Source organism: Chelonia mydas, chromosome 1 (assembly GCF_015237465.2).
Source record: "Chelonia mydas isolate rCheMyd1 chromosome 1, rCheMyd1.pri.v2, whole genome shotgun sequence".
NCBI lineage: Eukaryota > Metazoa > Chordata > Testudines > Cheloniidae > Chelonia > Chelonia mydas.
In genome coordinates, this window is record NC_057849.1 from 348,174,400 (window position 1) to 348,199,668 (window position 25,269).

General features: G+C 45.0%; 1 protein-coding gene across 6 annotated transcripts in view; it reads right to left on the reverse strand.

Moving 5' to 3' along the window:
* The window catches only part of GOLGB1 (golgin B1), a 105,891-nt gene that overhangs the window by 67,809 nt on the left and 12,813 nt on the right, over positions 1-25,269 (reverse strand). For all 6 annotated transcript variants that reach the window (XM_037889521.2, XM_043522131.1, XM_037889523.2 and 3 more), the window contains 10 exons: positions 24,715-24,811; positions 23,892-24,038; positions 23,237-23,392; positions 13,851-14,009; positions 13,089-13,211; positions 12,473-12,586; positions 10,164-10,575; positions 8,630-8,745; positions 8,223-8,337; positions 3,172-3,245 (listed from right to left, as the gene is read on the reverse strand). In XM_037889521.2, the coding sequence (XP_037745449.1) occupies positions 3,172-3,245; positions 8,223-8,337; positions 8,630-8,745; positions 10,164-10,575; positions 12,473-12,586; positions 13,089-13,211; positions 13,851-14,009; positions 23,237-23,392; positions 23,892-24,038; positions 24,715-24,804 (1,506 nt within the window). In that variant the 5' untranslated portion in view covers positions 24,805-24,811. The remainder of the gene's footprint in view (positions 1-3,171; positions 3,246-8,222; positions 8,338-8,629; positions 8,746-10,163; positions 10,576-12,472; positions 12,587-13,088; positions 13,212-13,850; positions 14,010-23,236; positions 23,393-23,891; positions 24,039-24,714; positions 24,812-25,269) is intronic.

A 25,269-nucleotide genomic window follows, 5' to 3' on the forward strand; every position in this document is an offset into this window, starting at 1 on the left:
AAGAAGAGTCCATGTTGTGATAAAAACATTTGCCAGATCGCTTTCCATAGAAAGCGGTTATAAGAATGGATCCAAGGATTGATCCTGTATCTCTGAACTGTTTTGGATTCTAACAGGGTGGCCTACTGAACAAGTAGACAGAGATCCCCAAAATTATCCTGGGCAACCCCGAGGAAATTTTGGAAAACTAGCAGATCACTACATCTCCATCATCATTTTGGACTTACCAACTGACTCACCTGTTAATGTATTTTACCTGCTTTAACCTCTCACTAACTCTAATTTCTTTTCTTACTAATAAAACTTTAGATCGTTTACTAGAGAAATCAGCTTCCAGCATTGTTTTTGGTGTGAAATCAAGACTATTCATTGACCTGGGGTAAGTGACTGACTCTTTGGGGTTGGGAATAACCTAATGTGATGTGAAATTTGGTATAAGAGACCATTATCACAAAGTCCAATTTGTCTGGGTGGCAAGGCAGGCTGGAGAGCCTAAGGGGACTGTTTGTGGCCCCATGGTAAGACTAATACAGCGATCCAGCAGTGCACATTTGTTACTGGCTTGGTGAAATCTAATTATAGGATATACCACCAGTTTGGGGTGTCTGCCCTGCTTTCTGACAATCTGACGTGAAATTGGCACTTTCAGTTGTGAAGCACTTCAGACAGCATGACAACTGGTGTAGTCAAACAGCATTCACATGCCACAGGCCAACTGGCTTAACAATTAGAACCCAACGCTATTTAAAGTCTAAATTTGATATTGAGAGTTTTAAGAGTTAAAGATTAGCCACAATGGGTGAACCACAATCATATGAGCATCTTGACCTGAAAGACCTTAAACAATTATGTAAAGAAAGGGGTTTATCCTTTGGAAAGAAAACCTCAAATAAGGAACTAGGAGCTTTGCTCATGGACTTTGACCAGAAGGCTGGGACTCAGCCTCCCCATGCCTGAGATGCTGCTAGAGCAGAAATGGTCTGAATGCAATGACAAAGCATGGGAGCACGAAATAAAGATTGAGAGCCACTTCAGACAGCATGACAAACCCACACTCTCCAGAAACTCTGTCACTGGCAATTCTTGCTGCTTTATGCCACTTGTCTTCTGCTGCTTTTTAGTCTGAGGTGACAGAACCTGAGAAGTGCAGAAGGTGGAGCATATTGTGGAAAGAAAGAGTAGAATGTGCTGCCCACAGAGGGGACAGAGACTCTTCTTCCTCCACAGAGCCTCCTACTAAAACCCAGGAAATTAGCTGATCAAAGGACTAGTGCACTGAGTATTGTAATTGGGATCTAGTTTTGTAAGACTCAGTGCACTGGTCCTTCGATCTCTTAAAAAAAAAAAAAAAAAAAAAAGAGGTTCACATGTGGATTGATACAGACTTAAAAAGAATTCTGTGATCTTAAGTCTCAGATCTTAATTCCCAGTACACACTGGCCAACATCACAAACCACCACAGACATTTGGCCATACTGGTAATTTGTGCAGAAGCAAACCAAGACCAGAATAGCAAGGGTCTGTGGCTCAGAACTGAGGCACATCAGCAAACCTAGGGTAGGAAAAGTGCCCCCTCAACAAAATAAAAATCAGGGGGCATAAGGAAACAGCACACTTCGTATTCAAACAAACCTAGCAAAGCAGAAATGAGGCTGAAGTTAAATTTAAGCCAGTTCCAGCAATACCAGTCAATTAAGTATTACAGCTTTCCATCAGAGCAGGGAGGTAGAGAAATATGTAGCTGTGTATTATTTTATAGCAGCAGTAGCCCTAAGCAAATCTCTCAACAATCACTCTCAAAAGCAACGCAGACACACCAAAAAGCTTTGGGAACAAAACTGATGTCTGTTACCATCATCATGTATAGACCATACAGTAGCGGTACAGGCCACTGGGGAGTCATTCAGCATCACAGACTGCTCCATTAGGCACGATCTCCAACCCGAAATGCAAGACTGCTTTTGCCCTTTATGAGTGGCAACGTCACCAATATTTATGCAAACCGGAAAGATGGCTGTCCAATTCAGATTAGATCTGGGCATGAGTCCAGCCTCCCCCTGCGTTGGATTCATATTCATACAAATCTCAGTCTAAAATAAAGACTTGATAAAAGATGCTTAAATGGCAATGGCCCTCCCCACTCCCAGCACTGGGCCCCATCTAATCTGTAGCTTCTTGTGCAGGGTGACTATTAGTAGTAAAAAGAACCAAATACAGTGGCTTTGGTACATCCTGAAATGGGAGAAACTCCCCCTTGCTTTTAAATCAATGACTAATAAAGAGTTAGGCAAAATGTGAAGAGTCATCTAAAACAAACACACAACCAGAGGAATAACCTGATAGCCTAGAGGCTGTGAACCCCATGCCACAAGCCACTCACTCTTCCAAGCCAACAGGAGACGTGTGTGCTGGGTGGGCGGTGATATTACACCATCACGACTTCACCCCTGCTAACTGGTTGGAATGGAGGACGGCGCTTTGGAAAGAGCCCCAACCTTGCTTTCAGCTAAATTCTTAATACAGGTATTTGGGGGCAGAGACCCCCCTATCAGCTAGTCTATCCAGCATGAAGTGAGGCAACAGGTGGTCCCCTACTACTACTACTCTTGCCCTCATCTACAGGTTGTTTGTAAGGTCATTGTACCATGAGCTGTTCACCATGGAATGGACTGTGCAAAGGTTTCATCTCCCTGCTCTAAGGGACAGGGACAAAAATATTCTAATAATCCCCTGCTCCTACTTGACAAAGGATCACTGTTTTCTCTTCTATGAGAGATCCCTTATAAGGCAATGGGAGTGCATGGGGCTGAAACGTTAACCTGTAACACAAAGTTAAACCTTCAGAGTGGTGCTCCCTAGGACCTATATCAACTGGACACAGAACACTGCAGAACAGAAATGTGGCTGAACAGGAAGCACTTGTGTGGACTGGGGAGGTTTGACAATGGATGAAGGAGGCTCAGAAATCCCACATAACTAGTAAACAAGGATGGGGTTTGCTTTCCAGCCAACTACAAGCTGTATTTAGAGGCCATTTCCACATTAATCCACCTAATAATAACCTAGCAAAGAGGATTGTTAGAAGAAGACTCAACAGCTTATGGGAAGCAGTTTAAGGTCATGTCCTCAACCTATTTTAGGTTTTGTTCAGTCTGGCTGCTTGGTCATTACCTGGTTTGAATCTTCCATGCTCATCACAGCTTCATGCTGAGCCTCCAGGAGGGTATGTTGAGAGCACAGGGTCTCTGAAATGTTCACAAACAAGTGGCATTAACCTTCAGAGAAAACATTCTTCTCCCTGAGTGAGGGAAGCACTCTCATACTTTCCAGAGAGCAGGGTCCAGGGCTGTCCACAACATGCAAGTGGAGGAGGAGATACGGAGTCACCCCAGGACGGAGCATTAGTTCAAGCACTCTTCAGAGAAAGGTTAGGATTGCCCTGGCAGAGTCATGTCACCAGGACAGAGCACTACTTTGGGCACCTTTCAGAACAAAGCTATTATTGCCTGGAGAGGGAAAGTAAAGGGCAATCAGTAGAGCTGGTAGGCTTAAAATGTTTGCTGTGAGGAAAAAAACCCACAATCATTCTAACAGAACTCTTCACATTTCATTTTGATAAAGTGAAATGAAAAACTATTAGAAGGGTTATTAAATTAAATAATTTATTAGAATAAACTGGAATAGGGTTCAAAATGCAAGGGCCTTAATTTAAAAGTGAAGATGTTGGAAGAAAGTAAACTCAATTTGGCTCAGTAACTTTCTGTAAACTGGCACCTAGATACTATGGTGATGGACACATTACAAAAACCTAGACAGAAACAGAAACCGGGTTAAAAGTGCTGATCTGTTGTATTTGTAGGTAATGATTTTAATGAATATAGAATTTACTTTCTTGATTCATTATTGCAGGCAAGGAATTTCCATCTGGATCTAGTAGTGTGTGTGACAAGTTATTGTCCAGATTTTATCATGACTGATTTTTAAATATGTATCCTCTAATAAAAGGAGTACTTGTGGCACCTTAGAGACTAACAAAATTTATTTGAGCATAAGCTTTCGTGAGCTACAGCACACTTCATCAGATGCATTCAGTGGAAAATACAGTGGGGAGATTTATATACACAGAGAACATGAAACAAGGGGTGTTACTGTATACACTGTAACGAGAGTTATTAGGTAAGGTGAGCTATTACCTTTACCTCTAAAATATTCTCCTAAAGCTATGCCTGCATAAAAGAGCTAGACATGTAACCTGGTCATTTTCATGCTGGTGTCTTGCCAGTAGGAGTTTTTCGTTTTATTAAGAGTCAATTCTATTAAAGATGTTGCCTCAGCCTTTTTGCAGTATAAAAGGACAGTTAAGATGCAATTTATGCAAGGTTCCCCCCTCCCCCCCCCCAGCAACACTAACTTCGGCACATTGCAAAAACTGAGCCTTTTTTTCTGGTTAAACACAATTTTCTATTATGATTATAAAAAATGTAAAAAAAATTTTATGTTTTTTATATATATATATATATATATATATATATATATATATATATATATATATATATAAAAACACACATACAGAACCAGACATAGGACCAGGTTAACACTGTTGTGGGAACCTTAATTTCTGCACTTCCTGGCTCCAAATGTACAACCTTAATATTGCATTAATGTAGTGAGATAGCGGTTGTTCATTTGTTTTTTTGTCTGTTTGTTATATTTAGAGTTGACATCAGAGGTTAAGTAACACCTAACATGGATTTTGAGAAAGCCCTGATGAACTACTCCCTCTGAGATTTGTGACATCTCTATATCACACTGGCTGGACTGTAGCTGGTCTGCTTTTCATGCTGATGATTCATTTTCACTGGATTCATCTCAGACTGAACTCTGCCAGGGACAGCCATACCCTTTTTGCCACCTAGTGGATCAAGAAAATGCTACATATTTTGTAATCTGTACACAGAGTGAAGATGAACAGACATTTCATAATCTTTGGCATCTATACCTCATGGTTCTCAACCCAGACATTGTTTTATCCGTGCTGGCCTTACTATGATGCGAACTGAGGTGGCCGCCTCAGGTGCCAGACCGGGGGTGGGGGGCGTGGGGGGATGGGTGTCACTAGGACCCAGAGTGTAGAAAATTGTTTCTGCTGCTGGTGCATATGTATTCTCTCTGCTCTAGATACACAGAGAGGGTGGAGTGCTGTGCTGGAGGAAGGAAGGCAAAAGAGCCATAACAGGCAGGTAGGAGAAAAGGTGAGAGGGAATAACAGAAAGCAGCAGGAGCTATAGGGAGAGAGAGGAGGAGCAGCCTCTTAGGTACCTCTCTAGCACCCACAGGAGCCTGGACTGATTAACACCAGCTGCTCAGAGAGCTTCCTGTTTCCTGCTGCTTCCTTGAACCCACCTGAGGAGAACAGGCAGTCAACTGAAGTAGTAGGAGCCAGTTAGGCCCTTAAGATGCTGCTATCTTCCTCACTCAGGCTCTGCTACCAGCCTGTTTATTTGTCCCCTTCAGTTGAGTGTTGAGAGATACTATAGCTGGCAGAACAGCAGTCATGAGTGAAAGAAGAAAACACCCCTCTGGGGCAGCATTCAGAAAAAGAAAGAAAGCAAAGGAAGCTTTTCTATCTAAGCAGGAAGGAGCTCTCCTGAGATACATAGACACAAATGTTCACAGAGAGCCTTCTGGCCCCAGAGAGGATGTGAGTGGTGAGGAGATGCCTGATCTTCCAGTTAGTCAGAGTGCAGGTGACCTGGCAGCTACTTCAGCATCCATATCTCCATCTCAAATGGATGTAACCATGCACATTCCTGAAGAAAAGTGTAGATCAGAGAAGAGTGTGGTGGAGATGCAAGAAACAGCTGCCGCTGAGTTTAGTTCCTTAAATCTAGATGATCCAGGACTGTGGATCCACTTGAGCAGTAGCCTGAGGGACTTCCTTGTATGGCATGGGCCACAGCAAGTGAAAAACCTTCACATTCCCCAAAGACAATGAAAATAGAAGTTTCCATCCAACACATTACTGGCGTGAAATCCCCAATGGTGACAAAGTGGAGAGGCCATGGAGTATGTACTCAAAAACCCAGAATGCTGCATACTGTTTTTGTTGCAAACCTCTTCCAGTCTAATGTTCCAGCCACATTGGGTTCTACAGGAACAAAGGACTCGAAAAATCTGGCATGCCATGAGAAGGCAGCAAATCACCAGACAGAATTCCATAGGTGGAAAGAGCTTGAAGTGAGACTAAGATTAAAGGTCACCATAGATCAGCATCAAGAGAAGATTGCATTAGAGTCTCTTTACTGGCAAAATGTTCTGAAAAGGCTCATTGCCACTGTGAGAATGCTTGCTACCCAAAACCTAGCACTGCGTGGCACTTCAGATCAGCTGTATGTGCCAAACAATGGAAACTTCCTTAAAATTGTGGAGCTGATGGCTGAGTTTGATGCTGTACTCCAGGAGCATCTAAGAAGAGTCACCATTCAAGAAATGTACACACACCACTACCTTGGCAAAGTGAGATCATACAGTTACTGGCAACAAAAGTCAAACAGAAAATTGTGGCAGATCTGACATCAGCAAGATATTACTCTGTTATTCTGGACTGCACACCTGACATCAGCCATAAGGAACAAATGACTTTAATGGTGTGTTTTGTAACAACAACAGAATCTAGTGACAATGTCCCTGTAACAGTGACTGTCAGAGAGCATTTTCTACAATGTATGACACTGATGATACTACAAGAGCTGGTATGACAAATGTACTTCTTAAAATGCTGGAAGATACGGAAATTGCGATAGTTGACATGAGAGGCAAGAACAGAGCAATGCAGACACAGATCCGAGAGTTAAACCCTCTAGCTTTTTTTGTCCCATGCAGTTCTCATTCATTGAACTTGGTGGTCAGTGATGCAGCATCAGCTTCTAGTGAGGCTGCTGAATTTTTTAAAGTAATTCAAAGCATCTATGTATTTTTCTCTGCATCAACTCATCAATGGCAAATTTTGAAGAAACGTCTGGGAACATCCTCTCTGACACTGAAACCCCTGAGTGCCACATGATGGGAAAGTTGAGTGGAGGCGATAAAGCCTATCAAACACCAAATTGGGAAGATAGATGATGCCACAGTTGTCATTATGGAGGATAATGCTATGACAGGAACTCTTCGTGGAAGAACAGTGGCAGTGGGAAATGGAATCACCAGAAACATACATAACTTCAAATTTCTGTGTGGCTTAGTGTTGTGGCATGACATACTGTTTGAAATAAGTGTTGTAAGCAAGAGACTCCAAGGTGTTGACTTTGATATATCTGGAGCAATGGAACAACTGGACAAAGCAAAGTCATACCTATAGTCTTACCGGTCAGATAAGGGATTTCAAAACTTTCTGAAGAGTGCACAGAAGTTGGCAGAGGAACTTCAAACTGAAGCTATTTTCCCACCCATTCAAGAATACAAGAGTCACCGAAGAAGACGACATTTTGATTCGAGGCATGGGATAATCCCATAAGAGACCCCAAATAATAAGTCAAAGTTGAATTCTTTAACTAGGTGCTAGATTCTTCAACTGACTGTATTGCACAATGTTTCATGCGGCTCAAGGAACACAGCAGTATATTTGGGATGTTGTATGATATTCCAAAACTCCTCACTATACCTGAAGACCACCTACACCAGCAATTCAGGGCACTAGAGACAGTGTTGACACATGATGACATGCATGATATTGATGCGAGTGATTTAGGTGATGAACTGAAAGCCCTTTCAAGATACAGTTCAGCAGGATCAACTCCAAAGGCTGCTCTGGAATATATGTGCACAAATAAGATGACCACCCTCTTATACCTGGCCTCCCATGTGATCTGATCATCCTCACATTCGCCCTATCCTTTCCTTGTCCAAGCCTCCATGTTCTCTCCTTCTGCCATCCTGATCTTTACTTAGATTACCTTCTCCAATCATTACTTGCTATCACAAAGATAAAACCTGTGCTTTAATCATTCCAGCAGGTTGGCCCACGAGTTTGGGAATCTTTTTTACTCTCTGCTCACAGGCTGAAATTTAAATGGTTTCTCTTGCCCTCAGAATTAAATTCCAATTATAGTTTCTGGAAAGGATTAGAGAGCAGTTCTGAAATCCTCAGCAGGGAGCGCTGATTAATCCAGTAATCATGGGTATGTTTATTAGCTGAAAATAGGCAGAAGGAAGTGTAATTATACCATTTTCAGCCTTCAGCCCCTCCAAGCCTGCAGTGGGTAGGAGTAAAGTCCTCTTCTCATCCTCCTGCTCCACCACATTTTTCTGCAGAGGTATTTCATCCTGCTCAGAGACTGGCTAGAAAGCAGAAAGACAGAAAGTTACCAACAGCTTTCTCACAGGTATTAGCCCTCTTTCTTTCAGTTACACTTTTGACAAATCTATTAGTAACTTCTGAATTCCCCCGACTGACCCATACTAGTTTACTCCCTTTACAGGCAGTTTCTTAAAACATCTGCCCAGACTGGAGAAGTTCGCAAATAGACCCTGTATTAACCTTCTCAGCCAATTTGATCAAGAGAAGGTATTTCCATATTCTGCACTATCTGTTTGATTCTTAGGATATGAGAGAGTTTTAGGTTACAATTACCTTTAGAGATTGTACCTGCTCCTCTGATTGAGAGACCTGCATCACTGGCTCAGACTTTAACAATTTTAGCTCAGTCTGGCAATGGACGAACTCCTCAGATTTTTGCGTGAGCTCATCTAAGAGAAAAAGTTAAACATAAGTATACACATCTCTGCTTGTGTGAATGAGTAGATCTACTTTAGATGTATGCACACCAAAATACGTAACCTTTCACCTCTCAGTCAGCGCTTCTACTCTGGCCCCAACCGGTACCTGCAGGAAGTCCATATCACCTAACAGTTCTATATGAAATAAATGAATCTAGTTCCAGTTCTTAGTGGATATGAGAGAACATCACAGAAAATACCACAATAGTTTGCCAACCAAAGGATCAGGGAATGCCCTCTCAATAGAGAAGTGCAGGACTGAACAGACAAGGAGATGGAACGTTCCTCTTTAGAGGATTTAGACACATTGTCAAGGAAGATTGCAGAGTGGCTACAAGTATAAGTCTGTACTATCTATCTAGACGTTTCACCCATGCTCACTCACTGCCATGGACAGAAAGGAAAATTACGATCATCTCGTCTGATCTCCTGCATAGCAAAACCATTTTTTTGCCCCCCATCAAGCAATTCCTGCATCAAGCCCATAATCTCCAGTTGGGCTAAAGTATAAATATCTTTTAGAAATATATATCATCTTGATTTAAAATAATGTCAAGTGATGGGGAATCTAGCACATCCCTAGGTAAGTTGTACCAGCAGTTCATTACCCTCACTGTTAAAATACATACTTCATTTCTAGACTGAATTTGTCTAGTTTCAATTTACAGCTATGGGATCTTGTTCTGCCCTTGTCTACTAGATTAAAAAGCCCTCTAATATCAGAAATCTTCTCCTAATGTAGGTACCATGCTCATGTCACCCCTTAACTTTTTCTTGGATAAACTAAATAGATTGAGCTTCTCTAGTCTCTCATTGTAAACCAGTTTTTTCTTGGGATGTCACCAATGTGAATTCTAGTCAATTTAAACAATGAGTTAAAAGTAGTTTCAAGTATTATCCATCTCCCTCAGTCCCACTGCCAATTTTTGTTGTTTTAGCACTACATTTTCCCATATTTCCAAAAAGAGTAACTGACTGTTCCAGGAAAACAGTAAAACCGACTACACAAAATAAAAACACTGGAAAAAAAAGATTTTTTTCTCTGATCTCTGTTATAAATCACCTTAATTATCAGCTGTAACAATAGTCTATTAAATACTTTCAGAGAGAAGAGGGATTGCTAAGTTTAGGATATCCTTTAAATCATTTTTATCAAATTAATACGCAAACATCACTAAAATTTAAAAATAACTACAGCTCTGAAAGGCTAAAATAAAACTAAGGATTCCCATTAGCCTGGGAGCCAGGAAAGATTTATTCTTCCTCTTGTCATATAAGATATTACCCACCCTTTGCTAGAGAATTGCCATTAAAAAAAGCACACAAATTGGAACCACACAGAGAGGGTCCTGAGGTGTTGAGTCGATCCACTTGCTACACTTGCTAACCTTGCAGGTGTTGTATGGTAGCAGAGTTTTCAGTAGACTGCATCAGCAGCCGATCAATATCCCGCAGCAGCTGATCATTCTGAGCTATGAGGCCATCGTGGCTAGACCGCAGCTCTTGTTCAGCCATCTGGAGGTAAGTAATATGCAGCTTTTGCTCTTCTACCTCCAGCTTGTGTTTCTGGTCCTGAGCTCTACATTCAGATTCCAGTTCAGCCCGAGTTCTTCCTGCCTGCTCCAGCTGCTCTGAGAGATACTGCACCTCCTCCTGTAAGCGATGGAAGGACAGCTTCTTCTCAGCCAATTCCAGCTCCATCTTCTCCACGAGGCTTCGAGACTCCTCTCTCTCTGCATCCAACATGTTCTTTAAAGAGCTCAGCTCTGCCTCCATCCTCTGACACTGGTCCAAGAGAGTCTGGAAAAGGAGATGGGGAGGGACTCAACCAGAAGGAAAAACAATTGATTCCTGCTTCAGACCCTAAGGCACTGGGCAAAAATGGGCCCATGCTAAGTACACAACTTAAACAAGAGGCAATTTCAACTAGCCAAGTGACAAGACATGAGAGGAAAGGAACAACACATGATGGGGATTCTAAACCTCCGCAGGAAGAAACACTGTCTTGTGACTCCTAAGGGAATATCAAAACTCTGCTGAGAGACATCAGAACTCTGAACTAGAGTGAAGAAAAAGAGAAACTGTAAGCTGGAATTAACATCCAACACATTCTCCTTCTAGGACACTCCAGCACAGAGAACATAACCTCTGCTTAAACAGAAAGGTTAGATAATTGCTTGCTTAGAATTGCTGTTGTCTGAAGATATAAGTGCAACCGATTCCCAGCCCTAGCAAAAAGCCAGGAGGAAACATCTTAAAAATCAAAGTTCTAAGGCATTCAGGGCAGCAGGAGTAATTCTTGCTTGCCCTTACTCCCAAGTACCAGACTAGCATGACTGGCACTGCAATGACCTTTGTATCACAAATGCCAGCTCCTTTGGAGTGAGAGGTAGGCATTGCAAAGGTACAGGTTTGTCAGTAAGGAAACATTGGGAGGCACAACCTACTCTCAGACAGTAGGGCCAATGTACCGCTCAGAGAGCTCAGCCCCTCAGTTCTGTGAACAACTCTGCCCCAGCAGGAGCAAGAACGTTCCACACACCTCCCTTAAGTCTAGGATGACTTGGATCTATGGGAGGGAGGGGACTGAACTGGTTGAAGCAAACAAAATCATTCTCTCTCTCCATGAAGTTTCCCTTGCCTGAAATATCACTATCCTACCAGTGCTTCAGGAGAAAACATGATAGAGGAGAACTGAATTTCTAATGTAAAAACTATTGCAAAACCAACCCTTTCAGGCCTCTTTAAAAGAGAAGCATAATGGTACAAAAAGCAATTTTTTCTTTTTGCATTACTTTAATTTTGTCCTCTAAATTACATAATAAAGAGACAGACTGCAAAAACCTATACTAGTCAAATACCTTTCACACACTGCAAGAGCCACTAAAATAGGCAATAACCCTATTCACCTTCTTAAATCTTTAAGAAAGTAGAAACAAACCGGCTCAGCTCTGAGTCAGGTAAGAACTTGCATGCTTGAGTTTGAGGCAGCTCACCTATGAGCCAGTCACTTTCTATTCCCCCAAAACATTAAGATGAATCAGGTCAGATCCTACCCGCTACTAGAGTTCCTGTAAGCTTCCAATGGCTGGCAGGGGAAGCTGGAAGTGGCTAAATTCTGCACAGTTCCTAAAAACTGTTTAAAAATCAAAACAAAACAAAAACATGGAGGTGGTAATATTATATATTTCTCAAAAGCCCCAGCACATTCATAACAAGAATTGGTGTTGCTCAAAATATTGGGACCTCCAAGTTCAAAGCTTTAGTCAGCTGGTGACACTGAAGGAGACAATGTTAGAGAAAAGGATGCTTTTGCCTGGAACTAGACATTCTGAGGATTCTACAGCAAGCATAAAAATGAGTCAGGTGGCCCCATACTTAAGGTAACCGAGCTCAACAACTCAGTCACAGAGCTGCGCCACCAATTCTGGTCAGAAAAGATTGCTAATTAAGGCACTAAGGGTCACCTCACCCCCAGTGCAGCGCCAAAAACAAAAATGCACTCTCTTCAGGAGCTGGCAGCTTTGAACTTTGAGCTCAAGGAATTCTCAGCTTCTCTCATGCTAGAGATATGGCCCCTGTAGTAGGGAGCTATGTCAGGTGCTAGGCTTTTGACGAGACAATTGCACCTGTTAACAGTAAAGGAACATAAGAGAATAGAGCACGGCTATAGTACATTGAAAGTATGAGGAGGTACCTTGTTCTGTTCTTCCGCACCACGTAATTCCCGCTGCAGCAGTTCCACCACCTGAGTTCGTCCTAGCAGAGCCGCTTCCTGTTCCTCCAGCTTTCTCTGCAGTGTCCTCAGGTTCTATGTGAGACACACAAAGTGCTGCATCATCTACATCAGAAGCTGAGAGGACAGTAGCAGCTCAAAGCACAGGAGGGCTAGTTACACGGGAGGATCCCATCCCAGCCGTACCCCAACTCTATGTATCTTAGGTACTTATATAGCTCCCATTACTTTAGTATCTGAGCACTCATACTCGTCAGTGTATTTATCCTGCCAACACCCCTATGAGGTAGGGAAATACTATTATTCCCATTTCTTCAGACCCAGAACTGAGGCACAGAGACACTAGTGATTTACCCCCTAGTCACACAGGAAGTCTATGATAGAGCAGGGAACTGAACCCAGGTTTCCCAAGTCTCAGGATAGCATCCTAATCACTGAACCACCTTCCTCTCAACTCCCACAGAGTTCCTTTGTTAGCCTGCATATATCCCTGAGTTGCAAATCCCACTGAACCCACACAATTTTCCCTTCTCATGTTCTACAAAAAGCGGGGGACTGTCAAACCCATCAAACACACCTGCTGCATCTCAGCTTCCAGATCTGATCGGGCCACTACTTGGTGTAATTCAGCATGGTGTTGGTGAACCTGTTCTTCTAGGAGAGCATCCTTCTCACGAATCACCTCCTGCAGGCAGCTCAGCTGTAAGCCATAGTACATAGCATGAGAAATGTCACTTGGCTAACAGAGAAACAAGGTAGAAATTCCAAAGACAGTACAAAGGACTGAGACCTGTTCTGGGGGTGTCAGGCACACAGACCATCAGGAATTTTTCATCCTACTTTTTGTGGAGTGCGTTACGTGTGAGAATAGATTTGAACCAGAAGCCAAGATGTCCTGAGTAGTACAAGGCTCTGTGATAGCCATGCCAACTCAAAGAGATGATTTCACTTATGCTTACATATTTATTGACAACATTTCAGACTCTGGAAGTGCAAAAAGTGCAGATTACATTTTACATATACCCAGAGTCTAGAAAGCTACAATTTCCATACAATTACAGAAACATACAGTTTCTGTTGTTGGACTTGTGTTGAATGTCACAATCCACCATTTTAGCCATCAAAACCAAAAGCCGGCAAGTCTAGCTAATATTGTAAAGATTGGTATTAAAAGGCACTATATAAAAAACCTAACATAACATCACAGTACTCACTCCCCTAGTTGGGACAATAGTCTTCTAACTTACTTTGCCATTTCTTACTCATCTTTCCCTATGAAGTCACTGATTGTTACCAGCAGACAGTAAATATATCAATGGCGAGAAATCCATCTCCATACCTGGGCTGCTTGCTTGGTCTGAGTATCTGTCAGGCTCTCTCTAGTTGCAGTCAGCTGCTCCATCAGGTTCCTGACAGTGTCCTCCTGCTCCTGGAGTTTCTTTCTGAGTGCTTCAGCCTCCTCTCTCTGCTCTTCATTAGTCCTCTGATTATTCTGAAGCTGCAAGTGGAGAGAAGAAATTAGAAAGAAGTAGATATTAGTTAATTATATTAGACAGTCTCAGCCAGAGTGCAGCATGCTGTACGGTTATTAGAATCATAGGGTTAGAAGGGACAGCAAGGGTCATCTAGTATAACCCCCTGCCAAGATTCAAGATTTGTTGTGTCTAAACCATCCACGTCAGATGGCTATCCAGCCTCCTTTTGAAAACCTCCAGTGAAGGAACTTCCACAAATTCCATAGGCAGTCTGTTCCATTGTCCTACTGCTCTTACAATTAGAAAGTTTTTCCTGAGATTTAATCTTAATCTGTTATGCTCTAGTTTGAACCAACAGCCTCTTGTCATGCCCTCTGTGGCATGAGAGAACAATTTTTCTCCATCTTTTTATGGCAGCCTTCAAGTATTTGAAGACTTATGTCCTCCACCTTAAACTCCTCTTTTCCAAACAAAACATACCCAGTTCCTTCAGCCTTTGCTCATATGGCTCGCACTCCATCCCTTTGATCATCTTTGTCACTTGCCTCTGGATCCTCTCCAGTTTCTCTACATCCTTTCTAAACATTGGTGACCAAAAATGGACACAGTACTCCAGCTGAGGCCTACCCAGTGCCGAGCAGAGCAGTACTATCACCTCCCATGATTTGCATGCTATGCCTCTGTTAATGCAACCTAAAATTGCATTTGCTTTTCTTGTAACAGCATCGCACTGTTGACTCATGTTGAGGTTGCGATCTACCACAAGTCCCAGAACCTTCCCAGCAATGCTGCTGCCAAACCAGTTATCCCCCATTCTGTATTTGTGCATTTGATTTTTTCTTCCCTATGTGTATTACCTAACATTGGTCTTTGTTGAATTACATTGTTGTCATCTGTAGCCCAGTTCTCCAATTTATCAAGATCCCTCTGAATTTTAGCTCTATCCTCCAAAGCACTGGCAACCCACCCTAGCTTTGTGTCACAGAATCATAGGAAGGCAAGGGACTTCAAGAGATCTTCTAGTCTAGTCCCAGGTTTCAGAGTAACAGCCGCGTTAGTCTGTATTCACAAAAAGAAAAGGAGTACTTGTGGCACCTTAGAGACTAACCAATTTATTTGAGCATAAGCTTTCGTGAGCTACAGCTCACTTCATCGGATGCATACTGTGGAAACTGCAGAAGACATTATATACACAGAGACCATGAAACAATACCTCCTCCCACCCCACTCTGCTGCTGGTAATAGCTTATCTAAAGTGATCACTCTCCTTACAATGTGTATGATAATCAAGGTGGGCCATTTCCAGCACAAATCCAGGTTTTCTCACCCCCCCCCCCCTTTTCCAAAAACCACACACACAAACTCACTCTCCTGCTGGTAATAGCTTATCCAAAGCGACCACTCTCCTTACAATGTGTATGAAAAATCTAGTCTAGTCCCCTGCACTCCAGGCAGGACTAAGTATTATCTAGACTATTCCTGACATGAGATGATCCAACCTGCTCTTAAAAATCCCCAGTGACAGAGATTCCAAAACCTCCCTAGGCAATTTATTCCAGTGCTTAACTACCCTGAGAGTGAGGAAGTTTTTCCTAATGTCAAACTAAACCGCCCTTGTTGCAATTTAAGCCCATTGCATCTTGTTCTATCCTCAAGGTTAAGGAGAATAATTTCTCTCCCTCCTCCTTGTAACAACTTTTATGTACTTGAAAACTGTTATGTCCACCCTTAGTCCTCTCTTTTCCAGACTAAACAAACCCACTTTTTTCAATCTTTCCTCAGAGGCATGTTTTCTAGATCTTTAATCATTTTTACTGCTCTTCTCTAGACTTTCTCCAATTTGTCTACATCTTTCCTGAAATGTGGCACCCAGAACTGGACACAATACTCCAGTTGAGGCCTAATCAGTGGCGAGTAGAGCAGAAGAATTACTTCTCGTGTCTTGCTTACAATACTGCTAATACATCCCAGAAGGATGTTTGCTTTTTTTTTTTTTTTTTTTTTTTTTGAACAGTGTTACACTGTTGACTCATATTTAGTATGCAATCCAATATGATCCTCAGATCCCTTTCTGCAGTACTCCTTCCTAGGCAGTCATTTCCCATTTTGTATGTGTGCAACTGATTGTTCCTTCCTAAGTGGAGTAGTTTGCATTTGTCCTTATTGAATTTCATCGTATTTACTTCAGACCATTTCATCAGTTTGTCCAAATCATTCTTAGTTTTAATCCTATCCTCCAAAGCACTTGCAACCCCTTCCCAGCTCTGTGCCATTATCTAAATAATAAATAATATCTGTAGCTCACGAAAGCTCATGCTCAAATAAATTGGTTAGTCTCTAAGGTGCCACAAGTACTCCTTTTCTTTTTGTTAAGTCTGTAATTCCCCGGGTTGTTCTTATTCCCCTCTTTATAGATTAGCAGTATATTTGCCCTTTTCCAGTCCTCTGGAATATCACCCATCTTCCACAGAACTACCAACTAATGGTAGCTTAGGTATCAATGATCAGGACTTGATCACACTTATAATGTGTAAATAAAATAAAGTCCAGACCAGTGTAGTGGGGAGCCACTCTGGTTCGGAAAGGGGTAAAAGCCGGCCCTTTTAGAGAGGCAGCCGCAGGTGTGGCCACACCCAATTAGGGTCCAGCTGGCCCTGATAAAAGGGTTGGGAGCTAGGCAGGGGGAGTCTCACTCCGGTGGTGAAGTGGGAAGGACCTGGCTGCTGGCTAGAGAAGGGTATCTCAAACAGAGTAGTGCTGGGGAAGGACAGGCAGAGCTGCGGAGCTCTGGACAGGCAAGTCCCGAGGCTGAGGCCAGGCTAAAAGGGCCTATGGCGGTACTGAGGCTGAAGCGGTGCAGCCAGACCAGGAAACGGCAGCAGGTCCAAACCTCCTTACCAATGAAGAGCAGCCATTTCAGACTACAGTTTGCCTCTGAGAAAAGGGACTAGATGAAGACCTTGCCTCAGTGATGAAGTCACTGAGGCAAGGTGGGCTTTGGGGAATTGGGGTTCCCCAGGGAGAGGAGGATCCCTGAGTGTGGGCGCACTGCTGTGGGGCAGTACTCCAGAGAAGGGGCACCGCGGGCCAGGAGGGACACGGGGCCTGGACTCCAGGGTGATACCTGAAGAAAGGAAGAAGCAGGCAGCAGCAAGGAGACACTGGCCAGCAGGGGGCGCTCTGAAGCTGGAAGAGCTAATTCCTAGACCAACCAGCAGGAGGCGCTGGGCCGGTGAGTGCTCTGCCGTGCTACATATGGTGGAGAATGCAGGTATAATCGGTCACCCCTGATACAAAGGGAAGGAAGACTGGGAATAATTGTCTGGAGGGAACTAGAAATAGGGACGATGGATCCCGGTTATGCGGAGGTGTTCTTTGCTGAGGGTTCCTGCGCCGTTCCAGGCTGGGTTCCAGAGTCAGGTCCCCGAAGGAAAGGGGCAGTCTGACAGCACGAGAGGCTTGAGAGACTTGTGCATGAGGTCAGGGAAACTCAGCAGAGGCATTGTGAGGTGCAGTGAGCCCTGCAGGAACAGTTGGGGCAGCTGGCAGAGGAATAGCAGGCCCTGGTAAAATTCCTCAGAAGGGAGTTTCGGAGGAGCCGTGGAGAAGGATGTGAGAAGCCGAGTGCCAGGGCCAGGAGGCCTGTGGCGGAGCGCAAGGCTTGCTACATGTGCGGGCGGCGTGGACATTTAAAAAGGGATTGTCCCTATTGGGATGGGGGCAGGGCGCATCACCCAGAGCAGGGAAAGGGGCAAGTCCCTAAGACAGCCCGCCTGGTGAGGAGAACCAGGGGGCGACGGATGTGTTGGGCCTGTGGATGAAAAGGACACCTGCAGGGGGAATGCCCAGGCAGGTGGGCCCCAGCAAGAACAAGGTCAGCTCCCAGACTACTGCACTGGACAGCACAGCATGGGGAGGAGGTGACCAGCCCTCTGTGGAGAAAGAAGTGGTTCGGGACGATTTAGAAAAGCTGGACAAGCACAAGTCCATGGGGCCGGATGCGCTGCATCTGAGAGTGCTAAAGGAGTTGGCGGATGTGACTGCAGAGCCATTGGCCACTATCTCTGAAAACTCATGGCGATCGGGGGAAGTCCCGGATGACTGGAAAAAGGCTAATGTAGTGCCCATCTTTAAAAAAGGGAAGGAGGAGGATCCTGGGAACTACAGACCAGTCAGGACTGATCCCCAACTAAATCATCCCAGCCAGGGCTTTGTCAAGCCTCACCTTAAAAACTTCTAAGGAAGGAGATTCCACCACCTCCCTAGGTAACGCATTCCAGTGTTTCACTACTCTCCTAGTGAAAAAGTTTTTCCTAATATCCAACCGAAACCTCCCCCACTGCAACTTGAGACCATTACTCCTTGTTCTGTCATCTGCCACCACTGAGAACAGTCTAGATCCATCCTCTTTGGAACCCCCTTTCAGGTAGTTGAAAGCAGCTATCAAATCCCCCCTCATTCTTCTCTTCCGCAGACTAAACAATCCCAGTTCCCTCAGCCTCTCCTCATAACTCATGTGTTCCAGTCCCCAATCATTTATGTTGCCCTCTGCTGGACTCTTTCCAATTTTTCCACATCCTTCTTGTAGTGTGGGGCCCAAAACTGGACACAGTACTCCAGATGAGGCCTCACCAACGTGGAATAGAGGGGAACGATCATGTCCCTCGATCTGCTGGCAATGCCCCTACATATACATCCCAAAATGCCATTGGCCTTCTTGGCAACAAGGGCACACTGTTGACTCATATCCAGCTTCTCGTCCACTGTAACCCCTAGGTCCTTTTCTGCAGAACTGCTGCCGAGCCATTTGGTCCCTAGTCTGTAGCGGTGCATGGGATTCTTCCCTCCTAAGTGCAGGACTCTGCACTTGTCCTTGTTGAACCTCATCAGATTTCTTTTGGCCCAATCCTCTAATTTGTCTAGGGCCCTCTGTATCCTAACCCTACCCTCCAGTGTATCTACCTCTCCTCCCAGTTTAGTGTCATCTGCAAACTTGCTAAGGGTGCAATCCACACCATCCTCCAGATCATTTATGAAGATCTTGAACAAAACCGGCCCGAGGACCGACCCTTGGGGCACTCCACTTGATACCGGCTGCCAACTAGACATGGAGCCATTGATCGCTACCCGTTGAGCCTGACAATCTAGCCAACTTTCTATCCACCTTATCATCCATTCATCCAGCCCATACTTCTTTAACTTGCTGGCAAGAATACTGTGGGAGACCGTGTCAAAAGCTTTGCTAAAGTCAAGGAACACGTCCACCGCTTTCCCCTCATCCACAGAGCCAGTTATCTCGTCATAGAAGGCAATTAGATTAGTCAGGCATGACTTGCCCTTGGTGAATCCATGCTGACCGTTCCTGATCACTTTCCTCTCCTTTAAGTGCTTCAGAATTGAAGTGTCCTTCAGTCAATGAAGCCTCGCAGCTATTTGGTCAAAGAACAGACCATTCCCATCGAATGGGAGGTCTGCATCTCCTGGGAGAGTCTGGTGGTTTGAAGCCAGGAGCTGCGCCTCATCACCACTGCAGATACTACCACCTTGGCTGTAGAGTCCGCCGCATCCCACGCCATTTGCAGGGAGCACTGGGTCATCGAAGTGCCTTCCTGCACCAGAGTATCAAACTCTTGGGCCAAGTCCGGCAGAAGGGACTCCTTAAACTTACGGAGGGAGTCCCATAAAGTTGTAACAGCCCAAGAGGGCCTAGTGATTTGCCACCCAAAACTGTAAACTGGCAGTGGAATAAATTTTCCTCCCAAACAAGTCCAGTCATTTGGCCTCTTTATTTTTCGGGGTCGAGCTGGACTGACCCTGCTTTTCCTTTCTGTTGGCCACCAAGACCACCAGTGAGCTGGGGGGGAGGGTGGGTGTACAGATTATCAAAACTTTTGGCTGGTACAAAGTATTTCTTTTCAGCCTGTTTTGAGGTGGGAGGGATGGAGTAAGAGATTTGCCAGGTGGACTTGGCCATTTTGAGGACCCCGTCATGCACCGGTAGTGTGTCAGGGTAGAGGCTGAAAGGGCGTTGAATAGGGTGTCTGTTGGCTCAGCCATCTCCCCACTTCCAGGCCCAAGTTCTTGGCCGCTCAACGAAGCAGGGCTCAGTGGTCCTTACAGTGATCCAGCGAACTGGCCCTAGAGGGACCTGCAACCGCCTAGTCTGGGGACGAAGCCGAGGACTGCACTGCACTGCAGGTGGGGGGCCCTGGCCCTCCTCCTCCACAGGGGAGGGTGTCTTAGGAGTGGTCACAACCTCTTCAGCCTTGGTCTCTGGGCATTCTTCCTATACCGAGCCCGGTGCCATTGGTTCCTGCAGCTGCTGCTCCAAGGCAGCGGCCAACAAGTGGAGCGATGGCTGCATAGCCATGACCAGAACTCCCCAGGCGTTCCAACAAGGCCACTGCACAGGCCATTGACCTGGCTGCCACTGCGCTGGTGCTGCGGTCTCGGTCACCCAGTCATAGAACCATAGAAGATTAGGGTTGGAAGAGACCTCAGGAGGTCATCTAGTCCGATCCCCTATTAAAAGCAGGACCAACACCAACTAAATCATCCCAGCCAGGGCTTTGTCAAGCCAGGCCTTAAAAACCTCTAAGGAAGGAGATTCCACTACCTCCCTAGATAACCCATTCCAGTGCTTCACCACCCTCCTAGTGAAATAGTGTTTCCTAATACCCAACCTAGACCTCCCCCACTGCAACTTGAGACCATTGCTTCTTGTTCTGTCATCTGCCACCACTGAGAACAGCTGAGCTCCATCCTCTTTGGAACCCCCCTTCAGGTAGTTGAAAGCTGCTATCAAATCCCCTCCACACACACTCTACTCTTCTGCAGACTAAATAAGCCCAGTTCCCTCAGGCTCTCCTTGTAAGTCATGTGCCCCAGCCCCCTGATCGTTTTTGTTGCCCTCCGCTCTCTCCAATTTGTCCACATCCTTTCTGTATTGTGGGGCCCAAAACTGGACGCAATACTCCAGATGTGGCCTCACCAGTGCCAAATAGAGGGGAATAATCACTTCCCTCGATCTGCTGGCAATGCTCTCACTAATGCAGCCCAGTATGCCAGTTGTGCCATTGGGTTCTAGATGAGGGGTTAAACCTTCCCTCGGTACCACAGGAACTGCCTTCCGGAGACCACGGAGGGGCTGTGGATACTTGGGTCTGCTTCGAGACCACGGATAATGGTGACTGGTGCCTAGTATAGTACTGGTGGCATGGAGACCAGTGTTGGTACTGGGGAGACCGGGGGTGGGACAGAGAATGCTCCCACAATGTAAGCAACCTGGATCAGCAACAAGACGGTGATCACATAAGTATAGAAACTATTAACTCAGCAATAACAATAGCTATATAGTGGGCTAAAACTCCCGTGGCTATGACCTCAGAACCTATTTAGATCAAGGTATAGTTATCTCAAAACAGGAAGCACTCTCAAATTATCAAATTACTGGCTGACATCTGGGTTCTACCAAGAAAAATTACTGTCTTCCACCCCTGAAACTATGATGCTTACATGTTTTTGTTTAATATCTTCATAAATGATCTGGAGGATGATGTGGATTGCACCCTCAGCAAGTTTGCAGATGACACTAAATTGGGAGGAGAGGTAGAAACGCTGGAGGGTAGGGATAGGATACAGAGGGACCTAGACAAATTGCAGGATTGGGCCAAAAGAAATCTGATGAGGTTCAACAAGGACAAGTGCAGAGTCCTGCACTTAGGAGGGAAGAATCCCATGCACCGCTACAAACTAGGGACCGAATGGCTCGGCAGCAGTTCTGCAGAAAAGGTCCTAGGGGTTACAGTGGACGAGAAGCTGGATATGAGTCAACAGTGTGCCCTTGTTGCCAAGAAGGCCAATGGCATTTTGGGATGTATATGTAGGGGCATTGCCAGCAGATCGAGGGACGTGATCGTTCCCCTCTATTCAACATTGATGAGGCCTCATCTGGAGTACTGTGTCCAGTTTTGGGCCCCACACTACAAGAAGGATGTGGAAAAATTGGAAAGAGTCCAGCAGAGGGCAACAAAAATGATTAGGGGACTGGAACACATGACTTATGAGGAGAGGCTGAGGGAACTAGGGATGTGTAGTCTACAGAAGAGAAGAATGAGGGGGGATTTGATAGCTGCTTTCAACTACCTGAAAGGGGGTTCCAAAGAGGATGGCTCTAGACTGTTCTCAGTGGTAGCAGATGACAGAACGAGGAGTAATGGTCTCAAGTTGCAGTGGGGGAGATTTAGGTTGGATATTAGGAAAAACTTTTTCACTAGGAGGGTGGTGAAACACTGGAATGCGTTACCTAGGGAGGTGATGGAATCTCCTTCCTTAGAAGTTTTTAAGGTCAGGCTTGACAAAGCCCTGGCTGGAATGATTTAATTGGGGATTGGTCCTGCTTTGAGCAGGGGGTTGGACTAGACGACCTCCTGAGGTCCCTTCCAACCCTGATATTCTATGTTGAATTTCCCACAATGAGATATGAAAAAACACATCAGCCTTTGTGGAGTTCCTACCTAACCCCTGTCAGCTAGGGGTTGGCTAATTTATCTCTATTTTTTATCCAGTCTAATGAAACTGTGGATATTCTTGTACACATGTCTATAATCCTTTGTTAATCTTAAACATTTGGCCTCAATCTGTGGCAACGAGTTCCATAAGTTAAATATGAGCTAGTAAAAAAATACTTCTAATCAGTTTAAATGTATTGCCTTTCAATTTCATTGATGTCCCCTTGCTCTTGCATCTCTGTCAACCTTGCCTCCTCTGTTCCTATTTGATGGAAACCTACAGTTCAGATGAAAGATACAAAGTTTTTTGTCCAGAAGAATAGGCTATTCATGTAGAAATAGCAATAGGGCACACATAAGGCATGCAAAGGGAAGCAGGCAGGTAAGTGGCTTGCAGAGATCACAGCTAAACACTCTGAGAGCATCCACACTATGAAGAAGCAGGCCAGACTCTGGCTCCCACAGAGTAGCCATATTCCTGTTGGAGCGTTTCTAATAGCAGGCACTGTGCCTCTAGGGTCAGGGTATTCAGAGAGAAAAGAGATCATTTAAAAAGAGGATCATGAATAGCAGGAGACATCAGGAACTTAATTGCTCTCCAAAAGCAAGAATACTACAATCCCAGGAACCTACCCCGAGAGGAAAGGGAACCTAGCAGCTCATTGGCATATTCCAACATCTCTTAGCACCCAGATTCTCAGTACATGCTAGAGCTTTTCCTAAAGCCATATCTTTCCCACCTTCCTGTGATGCAGCTGCTCTTCTGGCAGGCTTTTTGCAGGCAACACTGACCCCTGCTCTGTCAGCTCCTCAATGCGTTTATTCAGAGCTGCCAGCTTGGCTTTGGCCTGCAGCTTCAGCTTCTTCAACTTAGCATCTGCAGCCTCCCTCTCTTCCTGTGGAAGAAAAGACGCAAAAAGACTGTACTCAAGGTTCTGTTGCACCATCCACAGGGAAATTAATTTGCCCTGAAGCCGCCAGCTTGCAGTGTTAGGAATGTCAAACAGATTTAAGTGTCTCCACATCAGAAAGGAGACCCCAAAGAAGCCAGAGACTGAACTCCACAGAAAACAGTAGTAGCAGCATCTCAGGGTATGTCTACATTGCAATTTAACACCTTTTTGGCCCGTGCCAGCTGACTCCAGCTCACAGGGCTCAGGCTAAGGAGCTGGTTAATTGCGGTGTAGACATTTGGGCTTCCAGTGGAGCCCGGGCTCTAGGGCCCTGCAACGTGGAAGTGTCCCAGAGCCCAAATGTCCACACTGTAATTAACTAGCCCCTTAGCCCAAGCCCCGTGAGTCCAAGTCAGCTGGTACGGGCCAGACCCGGATGTCAAATTGCAGCGTAGACATACCTTCAGCCTTACTCCCAGACCCCTGGTGGAAGGAATGGTACCTTGAGTTCAACTTCTTTCTGCTGGAGCTGGGCATCCTTCTCTCGGACCAAATCCTTCAGCTGGACAGCCAGCTGCTCTGTGTGGGCCAGACGCTCCAGTATATCCTTGGGCATCTCCTCCCTGCTCTCCATTCCTGGCTCCGACACCTAGAGAAGGTCAAACAGACACTCTGGACAAAGTACCTCACTAAAACTAATTCCAAGACCACAGCATAGTGCCCAGAGGGAGACCTGCAACTCTGTTTTTATGTGTTACAGCCTAGCCTAAATGCAGCTCCTCACAAACTTTCCACTTAGTCTAATGAACTAGACTTCGCCAGCTGAAATCAGGAGGCAAGTTCCAGATACTCTTGAAGAATATTAAAAGGAGCATCTCTGCTGTAACAGGACATCAGCAAACTTGAAAGACTACACAGCAGAGATACCACTGCTCCCTATGCCATCCACTGCACCTACAGCCAGAGTGCAGCATGAGAGCAGGTCCCCATGTGATTCAGTAGTCCCTTTCCTCTTATGGAAGATGGTCAGCTCTCCAAAAACTCTTCCAGAAACCCCTAGCTGACTTCCACTCTAGCTCCTTTCCCAGCTCTCAAGTTGATCTCATAGGCTGAAGAGATCATATGGTTCTGCACTGCAGCAGCACTGACTGAAAGGAAGATGCCATAAATGCAAAGGGAGTGGCAGAGGTGAGGGCCACAAGTTGGGTGAGGTGCAAGGTGACAGAATCAGGAGACAGTTATTCAGAACACTCTAGTGCCTCGGACACCCTGAACCAGCTCTGAGCAGCAACAGTGATAGTTCTGGAATGAGAGAGCGTACTCACAGTGGCAGAGGACTCAACTTGTGCATCACTTCCATCCCCCGACAGCTCCTGCAGAACAGTGTTTGCTAACCCTGATAAGCGGCTCAGCATCTCAGACCTGCAGCAAAACAACAAAAGAAAGAAAGACTTTAGGTAAGGGGCAAAAGAGCGAGAGAAAGCAAGTGCATCTCCCTACTGATCTCCAATACCATGCAACAACGAACATTTCTTCCCTAATGATAAAGCAGATGCCAAAGTAAACCCCAAGAAGTAAATAACTGTTATGCTGTGGCTAAGAGGGGTAATTCAGACCCTGGCTGTATAAGCAGGGGAATACAGAGTAGAAGTAGGGAGGTATTCTTTCCAACGTATAAGTGAGACAAAAAATGAACTACAAGAATGATGCAATATCTGAAAATCCTGACTTACAGGAGAGACTAAATAAGTGCAGAGTATGCCCATACTACAAGTGCTTCAGCTGCAGCACTGCTAGAAGCTGGCTACAGTGATCCACACATTCACGACCTCCAGGCTTGTGACCTACAGGAACGAAGCCATATACCCTGCAAAAACTTC